Genomic DNA, 19,789 nt, shown 5'->3' with positions numbered 1-19,789 from the left:
ATGGAAGTAATGTTTTTCTAACCTGTATACAGTTTATTTTCCAGTTATGGAGCAATCATGTTGCAGACCTGAGAATCAGAAAGTATGGTCCTTTGTCAGAGTTTTCTCTAAAATGCAACATATTTTTCTTTTATTTTAAAAGCTGTATTGAGACAGCAATTGATCTTTCAAATGAAGTGCAATAAATGTATCAAGAATGGATGTGTAAATTAGTCAGCCCTGATACATTGCTGATACGAACAATACAATAAGTAGATCTATACTTTATTGAGCAGAAAATTGCTCCACACCCAACTTCTTCAAATATTTTCCAAGGTGCTTGCTCTTAATTTGACAAGCTAATTTGCCCTCATGCACTGCAGGAAACTGTTAGGAAATTAGCATTCAATAATTAAGAATTTTGTATGCATGGTAAGCCTGATGGGACTAAAGCAAGAAAAGACAGTGGCACAAAAGTGTTTAATGAACAAAGCATTTTCTCAAACCAGAATGAGCTCAGTGATGGTATTGTTTGATGAAAAAAGCCTCACAAGATTATGGTAATAGATATTCTCCAGTGGGATGACAGTTCTGTTTAGAAGAGAGCATTAACCACAGTGACAATGTAGGTACACTTAAAAATAATGGTAAATGGTGATGGTACATATCAGTAAAATGTACATAACAGTACATTGGAAAGTACTGTTTAGGAACCTAGATGATCTTGAGCTCACAACATGTTTTTGTTGAACGTTAGCCTGCAGCCAGAGGAATTTGCAATTCACTGAGAATCTCACATGGATAAATAGCAGATTACTAGCCTTTCTACTTTTTTTGTAAATTGGTGGAATTTGATGGTAGCTGGAGTCAGTCAAATTATTGTGCAATTTCTGTAATTCTCCCCAGCACAAATTGTCTGGAATAATTCCTATGATTAATACTAATAAACCTAAAAATCTCCATCTCTGACCAGAAACCCAGTGAACATGCACTAGCTTTCAGGGGCTTCATACAAGTCAGTGCAAGACCAGATCATTCATTCCCCAAGCTTCTTTTCTCCCCAAGTTACTCACTGATGTTCTCAGCATCTCCATAAAATTATCCTGATCCCAACATTAATAGATTTGATATCTAACCAAGTAAATTTGAATCTTGCTTTCACACAGGAAATACCCAGTGTTCTTGCAGCTGCAGCATTAGTCACACATATGCATACCTTGCTTTGTTTTCCTGAATAATTCAGAACAGCATGAGGACTACAGTTATGCTCATAACTGATGCAGATTTTTAAGAAGTTCAAGACTGGGTCAGAGGACTTTAAATTATTTCTAGAAAAGGAGCAGAACATTGCTACGATTCTCATTGGTATGAAATCCTAGTATTTCTGTTAAAATATTTTCTATTATATCCTATACCTGAAGATGGGGAAGCATTTTGAAGATTCTTAATCTAGATGTAAACACAGCTATCAATTTGACACCTCACTCACATTATTAATATTCTATATATGTGTTTCTTATTATATCCTTTGCTTTTTAAAATTTGAGATGGTTTTCACTAATTGGATGTTCACAGTAACAACTTTTGCCAGAGTTGTTGCTGTGCCTTCTGGAGCTTAGAGACTCTGTTCATTATCCACTGTGCAGGTTTCTGAGATATCTAATTTTGCAAAAGAGCTTGGAGAAGACATCACAGTTAATATGGAAAGGACCACTGCCTGGGCTGTTCTAAGACTTTCCTGCAAAGTCTCTCTCATGTACTGTTTATTACCAAATACATGACATTCCTAAGATGTTTTTTATAACTGCAGGAAGTAGTTATCAAAAATAGAGAGTACAGTTAAGCACTTAAATCTCACTGAGAGGAAGGATAGAAGACATACATCTGTTATATATACCTTAGGTAATACTTAATTTTGCTGATTAATTTGGAAAGAAGATGGCAACATCTGTATTTCATTTCCATGTTTAAATTCACAGATGCACCTAAGACACCAAAATGACAAATAGGTGTAATATAATAACTAGAAAAATTGGTATCAACACAATTCTTTTCTTTAGAAACTTCTGTTGCAATTCTTTTAAATATTAGTAATATTTTATTCTTCATTTATTGCATTAGAACAATAAGACAAAGCCCACCTCCATCTTTAATGAACCATTTATATCTAGAACTGCAATTTCTGTCCCAGTCATAAGTCTTTCAAACAAGAGAGCTTAGTACAGACTTAATTCCTCATTGTTTGTTCATCCTGAGGGTGATAGCATTCCAGTGGGTATTGCCACTCTGTATTAGAGAGGCATTTACTCTGGGATTAAACTTCATTTTTTTTCTGACAGAACTATGCCACATTCAGTCCCATTGCAGCCCAAAATTCTTTTCAGTTTGGTTTCCTTTTCATCTGTTCATAGCTACATTTGAGTTCAGAAAAATTCCTATTTGATTGCAGAAAGGTGACACTCACCCTTGAAAGGGTTCCACAGATGCCTTATAATGTGATTTATACATGTAGACATTTTAAGAAACTTGACTCAGGCTTGTAGCATCATTCTGTGTGTGACAGGCTGTCTCTCTCTTGTGGGTTCCTACTCAAGACATTATAGACTTTCTGATTCCCAAATAAATGCCTCAGTGGTCATCTACCATAATTATTGGACTTTAATTATATAATACAAAGAATGCAAGGGACATTCAAATTCAAATTTCAAATAAAACAGACTTTTCTGATAACAATTAAAATACATGGCAACACTGCATTAAATAAATTTTAATGCAAATTTTTTAGTATGATAATTTTTATAATACATGACATGTGAAATGTAAAATACAGGTAGATGCTGAATAGATGAATACAGACCACAAATGAGAAAAATTAGAAAAAAATAGGTTTGTTACTTCGACACAAGACTGAGAGGGAGGTTACCACGTAAGGCAAAAACTGTACCTCCTTTACCTGCATTCAGAAAAAGAGCTTCAAGAAGGTTTTGAGATCTTTAGATAGGAACCACTGCTGTATGAACCCATGTTCAAAGACAGAGGAATGCAGTCAGGGTCACAAACTTCTCATTGGTTGTCTCACTATAATGTATGCACAAAAAAACAATGAGATAATTTAACATCATGTCTAGAGCATTGTTTCTACTCTACTTTAGTTATTTTCTTGACACTCAGGCTGCTTCTTCCATTTCTTGTTGTGGGTAAAGTCCCAAATTTTATCATTTTACACCTCTGAAATTTGCTACATTTTCCTTAACCCAACTAATATTAATTGGGAAGTGTTATCTTTATTTGCTAAACTACTGATATTTTTATCCAGTTCTCTCTCTGTTGACTATTAGGTATAGTTCTTTATACTATTTTGTGGTAGCTACTATTCCTGTGCTACTGAAGGGGTCCTAAATGAGCTGACCATCTTCCACTAGTAGAAATAGTGAATTCTAAAATAGCTCAGGGTCGCTTCTCTAACCATGTATGGCAGGATATATGTTTTGACTTTGAACATATTAGAACCTCAAAGTTCTAATATGAAAGTTAAAGGGAATAAAAAACAAACATAATTTGGCCCCACAACAGCAGTTTCTGAGCCAAATATATAAGTAAGCTTCCCCTGATGAAACTGACTAGTTTTTCTAGTTAGGTTTCTAAATGAATTTGTAATCAAAAAAGGATAGGATAGTGCTATAACAGGATAGTTCTATTATCCATCATTGCTCATTATGCATTGCTATACATGGAGCAGTGCTGCTGCTATTTTGCACTATATCTTTGCTTCCAATGGCCTGAAATAAATCAACTGTACTGCTTACAACAGATGAACAAATTGGACATTTTTTTGTCTCCATAAAATGATGTATTAGAAAATGCACAAATTTGGCCAACCCCAGTTTTATGAGTTTAGGCTAATTTTTTAATAGAAAAGATCTGTAAATGGATTAGTAAAAATAATGATTGTGTAGTAGGTTCATTCTGTCTCATAGACCCTCTCAGTAGAAAATTTTGGTGAGGAACAAGATACCAGATTTCTTTCCTTACATGTCTGAGATAAACTTAATTTGTAGTTCCAAACTCCTTCCTTGATTACCAGAGAATGGTATGTTCCAAGAAATTACTTACTGGGTAACTTTTATCAAATATTTGAATGTTCATCAGTCTATATTTCAGAAGCCATATACCACCTACCCATTGTAGCCTAAAATGTTGGCCTAGATAAAATTTTCTCAACTGGTCCCCTTCCTTCCTTATTTCAAGTATTTAAAAAAAAAAAAAAAAAGTGAAACAACAGAAACTGAGACAGAAGCATTTCAGGAATGTCAAAACTCAGGACACATCTGTGGAAACAGGCAGCCCATATTATCACACCTGACTCTAGGATAATTTTTAGGATGAATGGTAATCTCCTTTTTTGGAAGCATTAGATTTTTTTCCTTTCATATAAGCATCCAACCCACTGCATTACCATGGAGAAATCTATCTTCTACCAATTTTTTATGATCACTCTTAATTTCCTTTGTTCTCATTATAAGGGAAATAAATAAAACAAGGAATAAATAAATAAAATAAGTCAAGTGTTTTTTAATGGAATCAACCAAGATTTTTTAAAGGAAAGTTTTTTGCACTTTATAAAATTTTCTTCTTCTCATATTTCATTGAAATATTTTGAAGAATGGTAGCCCCAGACACTTTTACAAGCATAGTTCATCTTCTCATACAAAGTATCTTTTTACATAGTATTGCAAATTAAACACAGCCTGGGAAGCTTCCTGGGCCTTGTAGAACAATTGTATGTGTCCCTAAAACAGTTGTGATGTTTCCTGCTGTGATTTCAGTCCATGCCCAGGAGCACTGTCCAGAACTGTTCCCAGGCATGCTGCAGGAATTGGACTGTTCCAAAGGTTATTCCCAGCTGGCTATTTATGTGCAGCCTCCTCCTTTTCAAGGTTGAGAGAGCTGGCTTCTTCAGACATAGGCCATTGTGTGCCAGCAGTCTTCAGTGCCAAAGAACATTTCTGGGCATGTTTATTGTACTAGTGTGGACAGAATGATCACAATTGCCTTAATTGCTTTCCAGAAGTGCTAACCTCTTATGGTTGTACTTCTCAATATAAACTGAGCATCATTGACATCATATTTGCCTCACAGCCTCCTGGATATCATTCTATAATAAACTACCATGAATGAAAAGTCTCTTTTTTTTTAGCATATTATAAGTTTTACATATTTTAAACATGAAACACTTGTCAAAAGTTTTTATTTAAAGAAATCTGAAATTCATATGTCTCTTCATAAATTTTGGATTATGTGAGATTAGGACAACCTCAAGGAAACTGCTCCATTTCCCAACATAGTCTTCAGATTTTTTATAGCTTATATATTTCTCAATCTTTCCAGTCATGTAAACTCAGGAATTCTCTGACATGTTCTTGTAGAAGATATTCTCAGCTTAGGGAAATAAATGAAATTTTACAAATACACTTCCTTAAATGTCATTTTTAGTTCCCCCTCTTTTCAGGTCTATTAATTCTTCCAATATCTGCATTATCATAATGCATTAATGAAAGCACTGAATATCACAACAAATATAAATATGTACCATTAATTAAGAAACTGAGGAGCTCCTGCTGTTCTGTAATTCTTTTGTGATCTCTTTTGGTGACTGGTCCTGCTCAATGTTGACTTCAGAACTGGACTCACTTTTAGAATGAAAAATGAGACACAATTTAGATGCTATTTTGGGAAATAGCTCTCCAAACTTTAAGTTGCTTTGAACATAATCTGTTACAGGATGATTCATGTCCTTCCTTGTTTTGACCTCTATCTGAAGAGTTCACTGTGTTTTTACAGAGGGTGTTTTTCTTAGCCCTAATTCACATACTTTTACACGCATATAAGCATTGGATTATGCAGAGTTTAGTACTCTGTGCCTCCTTAGCCTGTCATAGCTCCTGCTTCCTTTCAGTTCTTACTCTTATTAACCTTGTGAATGAGACATAGCAGGGGGAGTAACCCCAGCACTAACCAAACCATTGCTGCAGTTCTCCTTCTAGCCACTCAGATGCTGCTGCCCACTAGTACTGAACCAGCCATGGTGTACACTGTGTGATTCCTGGGGTTCATGTGTGATAACAGACATGTGAACAGCCCTTTTTCATGGCAGTCTCCAGGCACCAGGTCATTTTTATCCTGTCACAAGGACTCTACCAGTTGTTAATGTTATCAGTGTGAGTTTTTTAAAGGACTAAAATCCCAGTAAAGTACCTGAATAAAAAAGAGCATGGGCAATGTGTAAATGAGATCTGTGCCTTGATACACATCACCTCAGACTTGATTTTTTCAATTTAATTCTCAGTTCTACCATTCATATGTCTGTGAGTACTATGGGAAACACAGAAGCTGTGAAATAGTGCATGCTCATCTGATTTTCAAAATATCTGGTCTTAATTCTAGGTTCTGTTACAAATTCTGTGTTTTCTCAGCTGGTCATTCCATGTCTCCTATGTTCTGTTTCCTTATCTCTAATGTGGAAAAAGAAACATTTTCTCCAAAGACAACTTTCATATTTTTATTTTAAAAATGAAACTAAATCAATGGATATGCAACAATAACTGTAATTCTGAGATAGTGTCAGCTGCATGTGCAAAGATAGAAAATAGTTCAGGCAATCATGTTAGAAAGAAGAGCTAAATTGTGCTTTTCAGGATCACTAAGCAGAATGTAAAGTACATCCAGTAGTACTTCAGAGCTGTTTGCATCAAATCCTGAGAAATTACTTGTGTGCCAAACATGCAGCAATGCCAACGAATCAGAAATCTCTGCTAACTTCTGCTGCTATTAGCTCTTTGTACCCACTTTGTGCAGGTACAAATGCACAAAGTTAAAGCAGTGGCAACCGCAATCTAGTACAAGGGACTAATCTCAGTGTGGCTCCTTCCCAGAGAACACATTTGATGTAAATTTCTGCTGATTCTGTTGGAAATGCCGGTACCATAATCTCATAAATTTGACTCTAGGGTCCTCCTCTTACACTGTCTTTTTCCTTCTAAGTGTTCAAAGAAGAGCCTTTAGGAAAAGCATATTTTTTATTCTTTATCTGCTTTTCAGCATGTTTCCTTTATTGTTGTAACTGACGTTAAGTTTATGGAAAATATCCTCCTATTCTTCTTTAATCAGAACTCTGCCAAGTCTCACTTTAACCACAATTTGATCTTTTTCTTTCTAGTGGAATTGAAAATAAAACTTACTTCTTTTATCCTACTTTTATTCTTAGCCTCTTTCAACAGAAAGAATTCCCTATGGGAGTCTTTATTTTCTACTGCCTATTCAAATGTTGTGTCACAGTTACAAATATTGAGGCTTATGCATGCTCAGTCGTTTTCTGTAAAATAACAGCTTGGATTTTTACATCTTTTCCTTCTATGTTTATTTGATGTTTCAGGAGTATTTTACACAACATGTAGCTATATTTTTCCAAGCTTTCGATCCCATAAAGTTGTGGAACCATTGTCAGGCTGAAGATTGCTGAATTTGTTCCACTCTGATCATCCTTATCATTACCTGAATGTTTTAAATTTTGAGCAGCGCACAATGTTAAAACAGTGGTGGAATTTAGTGTTGCATCAACTATTAATTATGCCTTTGTAACATTCAACTTTCTCATAAACATTAGAAGAGTACAGGCTGATTTTCGTTTCAAATCCTTGTATTCAGCTAGTCAGTTATTTTTATTTTACAAGAGCAAGATAGGAGCAAATCCTCTTCTGACTAATCAAATTGTCCTCCTACTCTGAAGCACAGTTTAATTTAGCAATATTTAGGTAAAGAATAAATACAGAGAATATATTTATGCTAGAATTCAGATATATGATTAGGAGTACTGAGCTAAGTGATAAGCACCAATGCTACTCAAATACCTTACAAATGCCTACCGTAGTCACTCACAGTGACACTTCACATGAACTTCATAAGCATTTTGAGCTGTGATTAAGTTCTGCATTTGAAAGTGGAAAATAACAAAGAAAGGAAAATTCAGTCTTTCCCCAGACAGCACAACGTGGCAAAAGGGTGATATTTGAAGGGTGAATGAACCAAATTGGAGCCTGCTCTGTGGTAAAGGAAGGCAAAACCTGACCAAGCACAAAGATAAACATTTTTTCCTCTAAAAATCACTCTATGATTAGAGTTATTTTTTCAGCTGGACAGACACAAAGTTCCAGGTTTTTTTTTTTAATATTATATTTGTATTTATTTTTTACTTTCTCTCTCACCTTGGAAAGAAATTCCACTTAAATGTTCTAATTCTTCTTTTAGTAATTCAAACATCCTAGCAACTGTCTTAATCCTTTTATAATGTGATGGTCCTGCCTTAATGGTTGAATTCAAAGAAGAGTTCTGCCTCTTCAATTTTCTATTTAATTTTCCAGATTAACCTTTTATTTAGCTGAGTTAATAAACCTTTTAAATGAGCTAAATCATTACATGGTATTTACAAAATCATTTCAGATTTCTGGACTGCCTTTCATTTCCAAAAATCTGCTCTTTACATGCTCTTACAGAGCCAAAATTGCTAGGAAATTATTGGTTTAAATTATATATGCTGTGCATTTCAACGCTTTTGATTGTCATACTCCAGCTCAACCTAAAGAAAAGGTTTTACCATCCAGACTTGGCCCATTTTCTTCCTAATAATTTTCCATTATGTTTCTAGATTTTACAGGTTAAACCTTGATGAATTTTCTGTATTCAGGTTATCTCAGTTATTATTATTATTATTATCATCATCATCACCATCATCCTCATTAATCCTCATTGAACTCTCTTCAAGAAAAGGAGCAAAGAATTTCATGTCTTGCACTGGGTGGACACTTATTGTCATTCAAGTATTCTCTGCCAAATAAAGTTAAATGGCATTTGGTAAATAGGATGGCATCTTCAGCTCCTTTCTGGCTACATACAGTTCACTGAATGGATTCTGACAGCTTTCTTCTTACTCAGACTGAGCTGCATTAGTTGTGCCATTAGTTGAGCTGCATTAGTAGCTATATGTGTAGAGACATTAATTTTCCCTTTCCTCCATGAACCAGAACTCAAGAGTTCCACACAAATCCTGAAATTCATTGCATTTCATAAATGTCCCTATTCTCATTTCCTAGAACATCTTTGTTATTGCTTTCCTAGGAGCTGAATTTGGGCATCACTTGAAAATGAAGTTGTTATAAAATAGCCGTGTTGACAGATGGCATAAACAGCGCAGCAAATCAAATCTGCTCCAGTGTTTTAATGGCAACAGGGAATTATCACCATGCCACTAAATTAAGGTCTTAAAAATGCAGTCAGTAAAGCGGGTGCTGCACTGAAATGACAGTTTCCAGAACTCTAACTCAACGAGGCAGCAACAATAGTAACTTCTGTGGCTGACATGCAGTGATATATGCCTCAAAGGAAGTTCACAACAGGTTTGCCAGGAGACTATCTCATTCCTGATAATACTGCTTTCTGATAATACTGTTTGGACTCACTATGCATCAGTGGAAAATGTTAAATAAGCAGTGCACAGGGCTTAATGTATTTTTTTTTAAGGCAGAGTCTTCTCAAGACTGCCTCACATGTTTAAAAGAGACATTCCAAGTTCTTGAGTGTTACATGTTACTCACCCCTGTAACTCATTAGTTTGTAAGAAAAGACTTAAGAACTGTAAGTGAGTGCACCTGGGATAAATTTTTATTCATTTAATCTTTGGAGCCTTAAATTTGACACCATTTAGATATAAGATAAAATCTAGGTTTGTTTAATCCCTACTAGCTCTAAGTACACTGGGTTGAATTAGCATAGATATGCAACAGCAGTAACTGCCTCAAGTTGAGGAATTTATGGAGTGGCTTGATTTCATGTCTAAATATTTAGCTTGGTTTTCTGATGTACTGAATATCCTCAAAACCATTTGAGCCAAAGCAGTATGAGTAAAATGTAATGAAATGAGTTTTCAGTACATCTGAAAAATCAGTCCAGTCCTGCTTAGAGATGGGCACAGAAGCTCTTAATGAAGCTCTTCAAATTTTAAAGAAATGTAGGAGGGACTGGAAAAAAAAAAAAAGTCCTATTCATACCTTCATACCCGGAATACCATGTCATCATTTCTTTCTGCTTAGTAAAGTTTTTCTGGTTCTTGCAAACATTCACAGAGACAGAACACCACAGAGATGGAGAGGCAGCACTGAGTTCCCAACACAGCACTGATTCACTCACAGCCAGCAAGAAAACACTTTTCGAGTGGTCCTTATTCATAGAATGATTTGGGTTGGAAAGGACCTTTAAAGATTACTCTGAGCAGCACCACTGGCATGGGCAGGAACATCTTGCAGTAGATGCAAGGATGCTCAAAGCCCCATCCAACCAGACCTTGAACACTTCCCATGATGAGACATTCACGATTTCTCTGACAGTCTATTCTAGTGACTCACCAGCATCACTGTGAAAAACTTCTTCCTTATATCCAATATTAGTCTACTGTCTTTCAATTTAAAACCATTTACCCATCTTCTGTCACTACTTTGATAAAAGGGTTTCTCTCCATCTTTCTTATAAGCTCCTTTTAAATGTGGACAGCCTGTATAGAGTTTTCCTGGAGCTTTCTCTTCTCCAGGCTGAACAGCCTGATTCCTTCAGCCTGTCTTCAAAAGAGAGGTGCTCCAGCCCTGTGATCAACTTCATGGCTCTCTGGACTGCTCCAGCACATCAATGTCCTTCCTATGTTAGAGGCCTTATGCATTAGGAAGAAGATACAATAAATGTACTTCTCTGAATACATTTATGGTTTGAACATTTCTCTCTTAATGGCAATGGGTTTTTGGAGAAGCCAGTTGCTATAGAGTGTGTGAAAATTGGCACCTGTTAGTGTTGGGGTATTTCTTTTAGTAATATTGCAAATGATGGAATGTGGTATGCAATGCAGGTATAACAAGAGAATGAACATTTTTCTCAAAATCTTTTCTCAAAGACATTGTAGATTCTGCTCAGAATAATTATATGGAGATTTTTCTTACCCCAAGTGTGTTGTTAACATTGTTTACATCTTCTCGTAACATCCTCTCCTACTAGAAAAATAATTATGGTGTTCCCTTCTTCCAAATGAACTGTTCCCTTGCTTGAAGTAGGTAGTACTTGACATGTCTTATTATCTTTCAATTCTTTGTTAACCAAAAAAGGACCCTGAAATACAGCTAACCGTAACAGTGGCCTTATTTGCTTGCCTAAACTTATTAAAAGACATCAAAAAGCCGGTTTTTATACATTCAGGTAAGTTATGACCATGGGTTCCAAATGACATCACCCTGTCTCATAACAAAATACTGCAGGAAATGAATGCAGAAACCAAAAATGAACTCTCCAAAATAAAAACATCCTAGTTAGCAGGAATCTCCTTCAAAGCTTAACATGGTGATTTAGTTATTTGCTTGCCATTTTAAAAATGCTTTCTGTTTGTGGTGCTACCTGTTGTCTAGGAAACACAAACTTACTCTACAGTCTCTGATAATACTCTTGAGAGATGGGGATTTCCAGGGAAATCATTGCATTAAAGTGTTACAGGTTTCTTAAAAATTTCTTTGTTACATACAGCAAAGGACAAGGGATATTGCAAACAGGTTATTAAACTCACCTAATTTGATAAAAAATATGCATGCAAAATAAGTTTTCTGCATCTAGAGAGGAGGGAGAAGCCGCTGTACAGTGTTCTTTATTTGTCACAGAGAGTGTTCAGAGGAGCTGTGAACACTGATCAAATGGCTATATGTGCATCTTGATGGCTCTGAGCACTTTGCCTGATAAACCCAGTGACTGGTTCACTGCATCCTTTGTAGGATTAAATTTTCTTGGCTAAGTCTGGACAATAATAATTAAACTAATTTACATTGATATAGCTGACATTAAACAAAAAAATGCTATGGGTCAGTGACATCTTAAGAATAAGTATGCAGTAGAAGGTAGATATTCCTATCTAAGAATTATAAATAAATTTTAGAAACTAAACTAACTGAAATAAAGTTGCATTCATTGAAACACCTTTCACTAAAGTGGATTAAAGGAGTTACTCATATTTTAAGCAAAAGCATCTTGAATAAAAGTGATACCATGTAAAACATATGGATTTTGAATCACATCATTTACTTACTCTTTCTGTCACTCTCTTCTGTTCCTCTCCCTTCCTTTATTCTTTTTTTCCTCCTATTTCCATCTGGACAACTTCTATCTATTTCATCCTTTAAAGATGCTCCAGTGGATTTGATCGTCACCGGCAAGATTGGGTGGACAGTGGCTGCCCTGAAGAGGTATGTGAGTATTTTACATCCTCAGCCCATCAAGGACAATTTATATAGTTGTGATGGTTTTGCTTAAATTATTCAGATCATAAAGCATGGTTTCAAGGCCAAAGAAATACAATTTTTATCTTTCAGGGGAAATCCCATAAGGCATAACAAAGAAGAACAATCTGAGCAGTTTCAGTCCCCATTTGAGGGAATAAAATGGACAGAAATTTAAATTTTATCTTTGGGAAAAAAACTTGCATTAAACAAAACCCAAAAAAAACCTAGAAAGCCTCCTCCAAAACAGTATCCCTGTGCTGATTTTCTTTTCAATCTCTGACTTTTGCCATAAAAGGGGAAGAAACAGTGATGGTCCTTATTTCAAAAAACTCTTTGCAAGAGTAGCCTCAAGTGAAAAACAGACATTGCATTTTGGTTATGAAATCTGGCCTAATCATTTATTAAAGAAATTACACTGATGAATTCAAAGACATAAAATAAAAATAGTAATTGAAATAAAAATTTGAGAGCCCTCACATAACCAGCCTTCATGGAATTTTGATTCCTTCTCATGGAGATGCAGTGAGAGGATGCAAAAGATATCTAACTGTGGTAGTGGTGTGCTGTCAAACAGGGACCATAACCCTCCTCTGAAAGTTATCTGGGGTACTCCTAGACCAGAGAAGTTAATTTTCAATAAATATTTATAAATATAATGATGATGATGATGATTTTTGATGATGATGATGACTTTCCAGTTTAAAAGCCCAGTTTTTAGTTTGAGGTTAGGGGGGTTTTTTCATTTTCCTTTTTTATTTTTTTCCCTGTTGGGATTGTGATAATAGGAACAAATTAATTTATGGCACTTTTAATCTTTATAAAAAAAGAAGGTTACCATTGAAAAAGCAGTTATTTTTCCTTTTTTGCTGAGCAGGCTAAATATCCTCATGAGTTTCAGCAACATAAACCTTTTGAAATATCAGGTGAAACCCAGGGCAAAATACAGCCCCAGGTGTCTAGTGAGAAAAGCACACTCTGTTTTATTTTCAGTAGAAGCAAAGAGAAGTAATGCTATAGATCAATATTAATGGATTTTTTTTTTGTAACTGTAATTTCAAAATAACTGCAGCCTCCATACAGCCTTATTACATGGCCTTGAAGCTTCAGCTTTGCAGTTTGTCACCAGCTGATTTGAAAGCAAAATTTTTTCAAATGTTTATTATCTGTGGAGGGCAACCTTTTAAAGAACATAGGATAAAAGTTACTGGGAGCATGTGTTATTATAGGGGACAACCCTTGTATTGCTTTAATCCAGATTATAATTAGCTAGGATTCAATTGTGCTTGAAAATTAAGATATCAAAAAACTTCTCTCTGCAGGACATCAACATTCCCTTCTGCTTCTCCTTTATTGTTTCAGTCCAGCCTGTGCTTCAAGGTTTAGTGCATGATCTGTGAGGAAATTATCAATATACTAAGTGTATCTGAGAAATTAATAGTTTAATTTGCACAGTTTTGGGCTACTTAGTTGCAGTTGACTCTCCAGCTTTTAGGCTCTCTGGAGTAGAAGCAACAGCTTGCTTGGCATCCTCCAGAATTATGCCTGATCTGACTGCTAGAGTTCCAGGAAGGATCAATAATTAACACACAAGGGTTTGTTTTAGATGCTTCACTCAAGATGATAAATAATGAGGATTCTCATAGTAAGGTTTCTTTATTTTTAATATAGATTTTGAGCTTAATTTTGACCAAATTACATCAGTGAAATTAACAGTATTTTTTCAGAAAAATATAAAGAAATGTAAAGAATAATTATCCTGCAGGTACTGATACATTTCTGTAATGAAATAAATAGTTTCAAGTAAAAAAAAAGATGAAATATCTGTGAATATTAAAAGAAAGACAATGCCCACTGGGTTTTGACAGCTAGATCCCAATAAAATGAAATAAAGTTTTGCATGACTCCACTTCTCATTAAAATGAATGGGGACAGCAGGAGTTAGATGCAGTTCTCATATTTGCTGAAAGATAATTGGATGTATTTTCCTGCAAAACTGTGTGAACCATAAAATAAATTATTCATTGTATCCTCAGACTTTTAAAAATGTCCAAAACTTGGGAGAAAAAAGAGCAAGCGTACTCTATATTTGTATCAAAATATTTGCCCATGCAAATAAATATTTATTATTTGATAGTGAATTTTATTGATAGTTTTCTAATATATTATAATAATTTCATTATTTTTGGTGTCTATATTTTATAATAATTTTGCTTTATATTTTATATATACAAATAATACATTACGTTTTAATCTTCTTTGAATTAAAACCATATAGTGAATGGATTGATTTATTGTAGTAAATAAATATTCTATAGGCTGAATACATGCACACATTTCATGCATCTATGTGTGTTCTCTTGTGATAATTCCATGTAAAGCCTAATTAAATCCTCCAGTTAATTACACATTGTTCACTATGAAGAGCTACCATTTAATTCCCACATATCTTTTTTAACATGTTTTATGTCACCTGGGTTGATGGCAGTGAACTTTCATAACAGAAGAGTAAAAATCTGAATTATAAACTTAAATGTTAAACCTTGACGGAGGGAAATAACAAGTTTGACAATCTGGGGTGACTTTGTAATTAACAATTACAATTAAGAGTTGTAAATTTTGCAGATAAATGAAAAAATATATGTTGCTGAATGCTGCATAAAGACTTGAAAGGGGAAAAGGAAAAAAAATAAAAGAGAAAGCTCTTGAAATTTTTTTATCTAGTTTCTATTTTCACTCTTTTTATCACAGCAACTCCTCCGTGATTAAATTCTTCATTCTTGACAGTTTCCACTGAGAATTAATTTGCTCTTCCTTGTTTCTGCTGTTTCCCAACAGTCAAAGGATAAGATTTGTGAGAAGAATATAGACACAACTGAAACACCTCTGTACTCCACCACCACCCTTCTACCAACCACCACAAGGTTCAGAGTTTTAACAACCACCAGAGGATCCACCACTTCCCACCTTCCAACCAGCCTGCCCACAGAAGGTGATATGTATACACTGCATTTTTACACTTGAAAAGAAGCAATTTACAACTCAGAAAGAATTTTTTTTTCCTTTAAGCATGTGTTGATGACAATCTTTTCCCTCTGGGGCAGCAGAAGGAGTTGGGAATTGCATTCAAGGCTATTGCTTTTAAATTGCTCACTCTTGCACCAGTAAGGTGAAAAGGGGATGAAGGCTGGATGACAGGATGCTGATGGAGAAGTAAGGACAAGTTAGGAAGACTTTCATGAAAACTTGAGGTTACAGTGGCTTTTTCCTGTTCCTTTACATTCAGGCAGTCATCCAAAACCTGCTGAAATAGTAGTAGTAAAGGTCCCTGCTAAATCTAGAAGAAATTCCCATCACAGACTTAATGATTTTGTCATTCTTTTATGGATTCTATTTAGCCAGGTGAAAATTATAGATAATTCAAAACAAAAACCTCTTTGAAATATGCCTGCTTACCTTTTTTTCAGCCAGTTGACACTGTTCTTTTCATGTAGTGCTCACTGTTGTGAAGTAGTTTCTCTAGGCTTCTGAGTTGAATTAACTGGGTAAGCAATGGTGGGTCAGTTCTCATCCTTGTACCAATGGCTGCTCTAATCTTACCTTTTTGAGCTTGGGATATGCTACTTTCCTGCTTTTGGAGGAAATTCATCTGGGCAAGAAAGCTAATTCAGATTAATCAAGGAACATCTATAAAATGTGTGTGTGTGTGTGTGTGTGTGTGTGTGTGTGTGTATGTTTATTGAAATTGTATGTTAATGCAACAAAAAGTACTAGGTACAGATTTTCCAAGTAGCCTATGACAAGAAAATCTGAGCTGAAGACATTTCAAGGTGTGAATCTACTGATAAGAAAGGCTGGTTAGTTTAAAGCAATAAAAGTTTATAAACTGTCAGTGCAGTATTTGGACTGCATTAAAAGGAATATTGTCTGGCATTCTGTTCATTAAAATTCTCAAGAAAGAGTGAAGTGAAGAAAGAGTGGAAGTAAATAGGGTTTAGTATTAGTAGACTTTTCCAAGGTTCTTCTAAAAGAAGAAGAAGTGATTATTTAGAAGTTTTCTAAAAGAAACTAAGTCATTGTCTTACTTTATTGACATATAGTCCTTAATATGATAGAATGCTCAAGCTATGTCTGAACATGTAATATACAATAATTATTTATAAAAATTATGAGACAGACTCTCACACCCTTATTTGCTGGTGTTTTGAATCCTCCTGAATGCTTTAACACTCTAGTAAGTAGGGTTTTTTTAGTGGTAAGAAGGTGTAATGTTCAGTGTAAGAAAAAACACAATCTAGCTCTCATTGAGTTGAGTACCAAATAATTTTCTTGTTGTGGAATGTTTTTATCATTAGAAATTTATTGCCAAAGTGAATCATCACCTAGAAAAATGCTTTTTCCTTCAACTAACTTTAAGTTTTCTTTATAGATGACACCAAGATAGCACTGCACCTAAAAGATAATGGAGGTAAGAGATTTTTTTTTTTTTGCCTGTGAGTAGTGTCAGTATTTTGTCAAATTATACTCCACTAAACTTTATTAATCAAAATCTGTTTGTAGAAATAGTTTTTACCAAACTCTCAAGGGACTCCAGCATCCCATATCTGTGTGGAAGATAAGTAGGGCAAATAAGCTTAGGAACTGTTTAGGAAACTAAATATTTACAATTCTCTTTAGCATTCTGTAATTAAAGAGCTTGTTCAATTTTGAACATATCAAATAAATTTTAATTGTATAAATACAGTTATTGGCTAGCAATACAGTATTAATACAGTAATTGATTATAATAATGCAGTTTTATTCAACTGTTTTGAGAGTATATGGTGCTAGTTCTAAATAATAATATTGGGCTATAAAGTCATTCATAGTAGTGAATCATTACATGACATTTTGTTAATAAGCATACCCATTTTATATCTATTTCTGTGCTAGCAGAGATCCTGCCCATTCTCCATGCACATTCCCTGTGCAAGTTAATAAGATCACCTTTGCCATAAAGGCCCCTGTTAAATGAGGCTCTGCAGGGGACTAGTTTTGTAATCTTCTTTGTGAGTTCAAGGACTAAGACCTTAGATTTTTCCTTCTGCCTTTGAAGTGGAAGAGAATTCCCCTACTAAAATAGGACTGGGTTGTCAGACGTCGCCTGCACCTGTGTTCATTGCCAGAGGAAGGCTGGCTGAGGTGAAAAGGAAGATTTGGGTTAATTTCTGAAGGCTTCAGAATGGTCTATCAAAGCAGAGGAAGATTTGCTGAGCAAATTTAAATAAATCACATTTCCACTGATATTAAGGGGAATATTATTGGCTCTGATTGCCTTTCCAAGCAAGGAGAGTGAAGTTTCTCTCATGGGTCAAGGGAACAGGGAGTCAATTGTGGCAGCAGGCACAGGCAGGGCACAGGGCAAGTCCAGCAGCTCAAGGAAGCAACAGGGGTCAACCCTGGTCTAGTGACCATCAGCAGAGTCTGCAGCAATGAGGCAGACCCAGGGGCAAGGCAGGGAGCCAGGCTGGCAGGGAAGGGAGCAGTGACACAGCAAAGTGGCACAGCTGCCAACAGACAGCTCAGGAAAGGAGCAGAGAGAGCATCTCCCATCAGGGGTCCTAGAGAAGGGGAGATGATGAACCAGCTCTACACAGGAATTCTGCAACATCAAAAGGATAAACAGCTCCAAAGCCCATCCAAGGAGGCACAGTCCATGGGCAGGACTGGAGACAAGCTATCTTTACTGCTGGTCCAGGACACAAGATCAGAGATGGGATTGAATATAGGTTTATCTGCAGCATAGCTTAGGTTTGGACCTGAGTTTACATGGGGCACATCACTGGGCAACATCATGGGCAGAGGTCCCACATACAGCAGTCCAGAACAGCTGAGATATAGCAGTTGCTCAGGACACTCACAGAGAATTATTCAAGTTTTGGAAAAACACAGAGTGCAGATGCCACTTAGCTTCTTGGTCTGTTTTCCTGCCATTTGTTTTTTTAGTCATATTCAGCCATTATTTTCTCCTTCCCTCAAACTAGAGATCTGTTCACTCCACAGGGGCAGTTATCCTCTTCCTTGCCAGTTCCCCCACTGTCATTTTGTTGTCACCAAGCACAGCCTGGCTGGTCACATGCTGTAATTGTCCTTTTTGTTGGCAGTGGTGTTTTTTGACATTGCTTTGATGCATAAGTGATCCCTTGGATTAAAGTGATCTGTAAACTCAATGTGATACTTTTAAGCATTTTCTCTATGGAAATGTCCCTGAAACTTTCCCTCTCTCTCTTGAAATCAAATTGCTTCTTATTTCATGGTGAAAATTGCTTCAGTGCTCTTAGAGGTCAATAGTCAGCACTTCATTCTCCTGTTCCACAGCTGTCTGTTCTGAACTGGAGGTGTGTTCCTGGCTGGAGAGTGCCCACACTCTGCCCTGTGAGCCAATGCTCTGTGGCAGGTGGCTGACCCAGGAACAGGCAGCTCTCCATCATGAGCATCTCATACACAGCTCAAAACTGCACGCTGCTACATAAAAAATTATTCCAAAAGTGGGGTTTAGAAAACACATCCATGTTTCTTTCATTCTTTCTTTGGGAATTTCAGCGGGATTGTTTTTTCCCTTGTTTGTTTTGTGCCCAAGATCTGAAAAGAAAAACTATGTAAAAGTGTTGAATCCTAGAGCAAATTATAGATGGCTGTGGCCTACTAGGTAGGTGAGGTGTAGGGTTTGAGGCATTGGTTATAAATAGAAAGTTCATTTCCACAGAGAAAGATGCTGCCTTTTAGGAGGAAAAGCCAACACCTGATGCAATTATTCATATTCCTTGAGCTTTCCTTTTATTCTTGAAATTTAAAAAAAATTAAAATTACTTCAAACAACACGAAAGCAAAGCAACACTCCAGGATTTCTCATTCACACAGTAAACGTATCTTTTAATCTGAGAAGTTCTTTTTGATGAATCTTCAGTTATGCATTGAATTTTCTAGTGTCCCCTAGATTAGACTCAGATAAAACCTCTGTAGCTGCAGGCACATTCTTTGATTCTCTGTGGTTTGTCAGCCTTTCATAAAGAGTAGATTATTCCAGGTCATGAATACAGGGTCTTTACTTTCTCACACTAAATCTTTTAAAACTCTAATGAAAGGGAACCCTTTATAATGGAAAACCAAAGCAATATTGGATCAATGATTGCCTATAGTTTGATGTGTCCTTGGGTGATAGCAGTCAATATCTGGTTAGGTAGAAAAAAAGTATTCCATAGAAATTCTACATCTCACCTCTGTCTAGAAGTTTTGAAATTAAATATTATAAATTTATAAATTATGATAAATTTAATTTTTTTTGTTCTGCTTTTTTTGACCTTTTAATTGTATGAGAAAATCTTTACCAATGGTACTGTAATCCAGCCACACTTTTGCAGGGTTCACACAATTAGTGAAGCAAGGATTTCCCTGAAGAAAACTGGTCATAAAGTTTA

At 35.7% G+C, this 19,789-nt stretch overlaps 1 protein-coding gene across 1 annotated transcript in view; it reads left to right on the top strand.

Annotated features, from left to right (window-relative positions):
* PLXDC2 (plexin domain containing 2) overlaps window positions 1-19,789 on the top strand; it is a 250,177-nt gene that overhangs the window by 205,554 nt on the left and 24,834 nt on the right. The window contains exons 10-12 of the mRNA XM_059842010.1: window positions 12,239-12,299; window positions 15,171-15,324; window positions 16,762-16,800. Of these exons, the coding sequence (XP_059697993.1) occupies window positions 12,239-12,299; window positions 15,171-15,324; window positions 16,762-16,800 (254 nt within the window). The remainder of the gene's footprint in view (window positions 1-12,238; window positions 12,300-15,170; window positions 15,325-16,761; window positions 16,801-19,789) is intronic.

Source organism: Haemorhous mexicanus, chromosome 1 (assembly GCF_027477595.1).
Source record: "Haemorhous mexicanus isolate bHaeMex1 chromosome 1, bHaeMex1.pri, whole genome shotgun sequence".
Classification (NCBI taxonomy): Eukaryota; Metazoa; Chordata; class Aves; order Passeriformes; family Fringillidae; genus Haemorhous; species Haemorhous mexicanus.
Note: the sequence above shows the minus strand (reverse complement) of the source record. Positions and strands in the feature narration are given on the sequence as shown.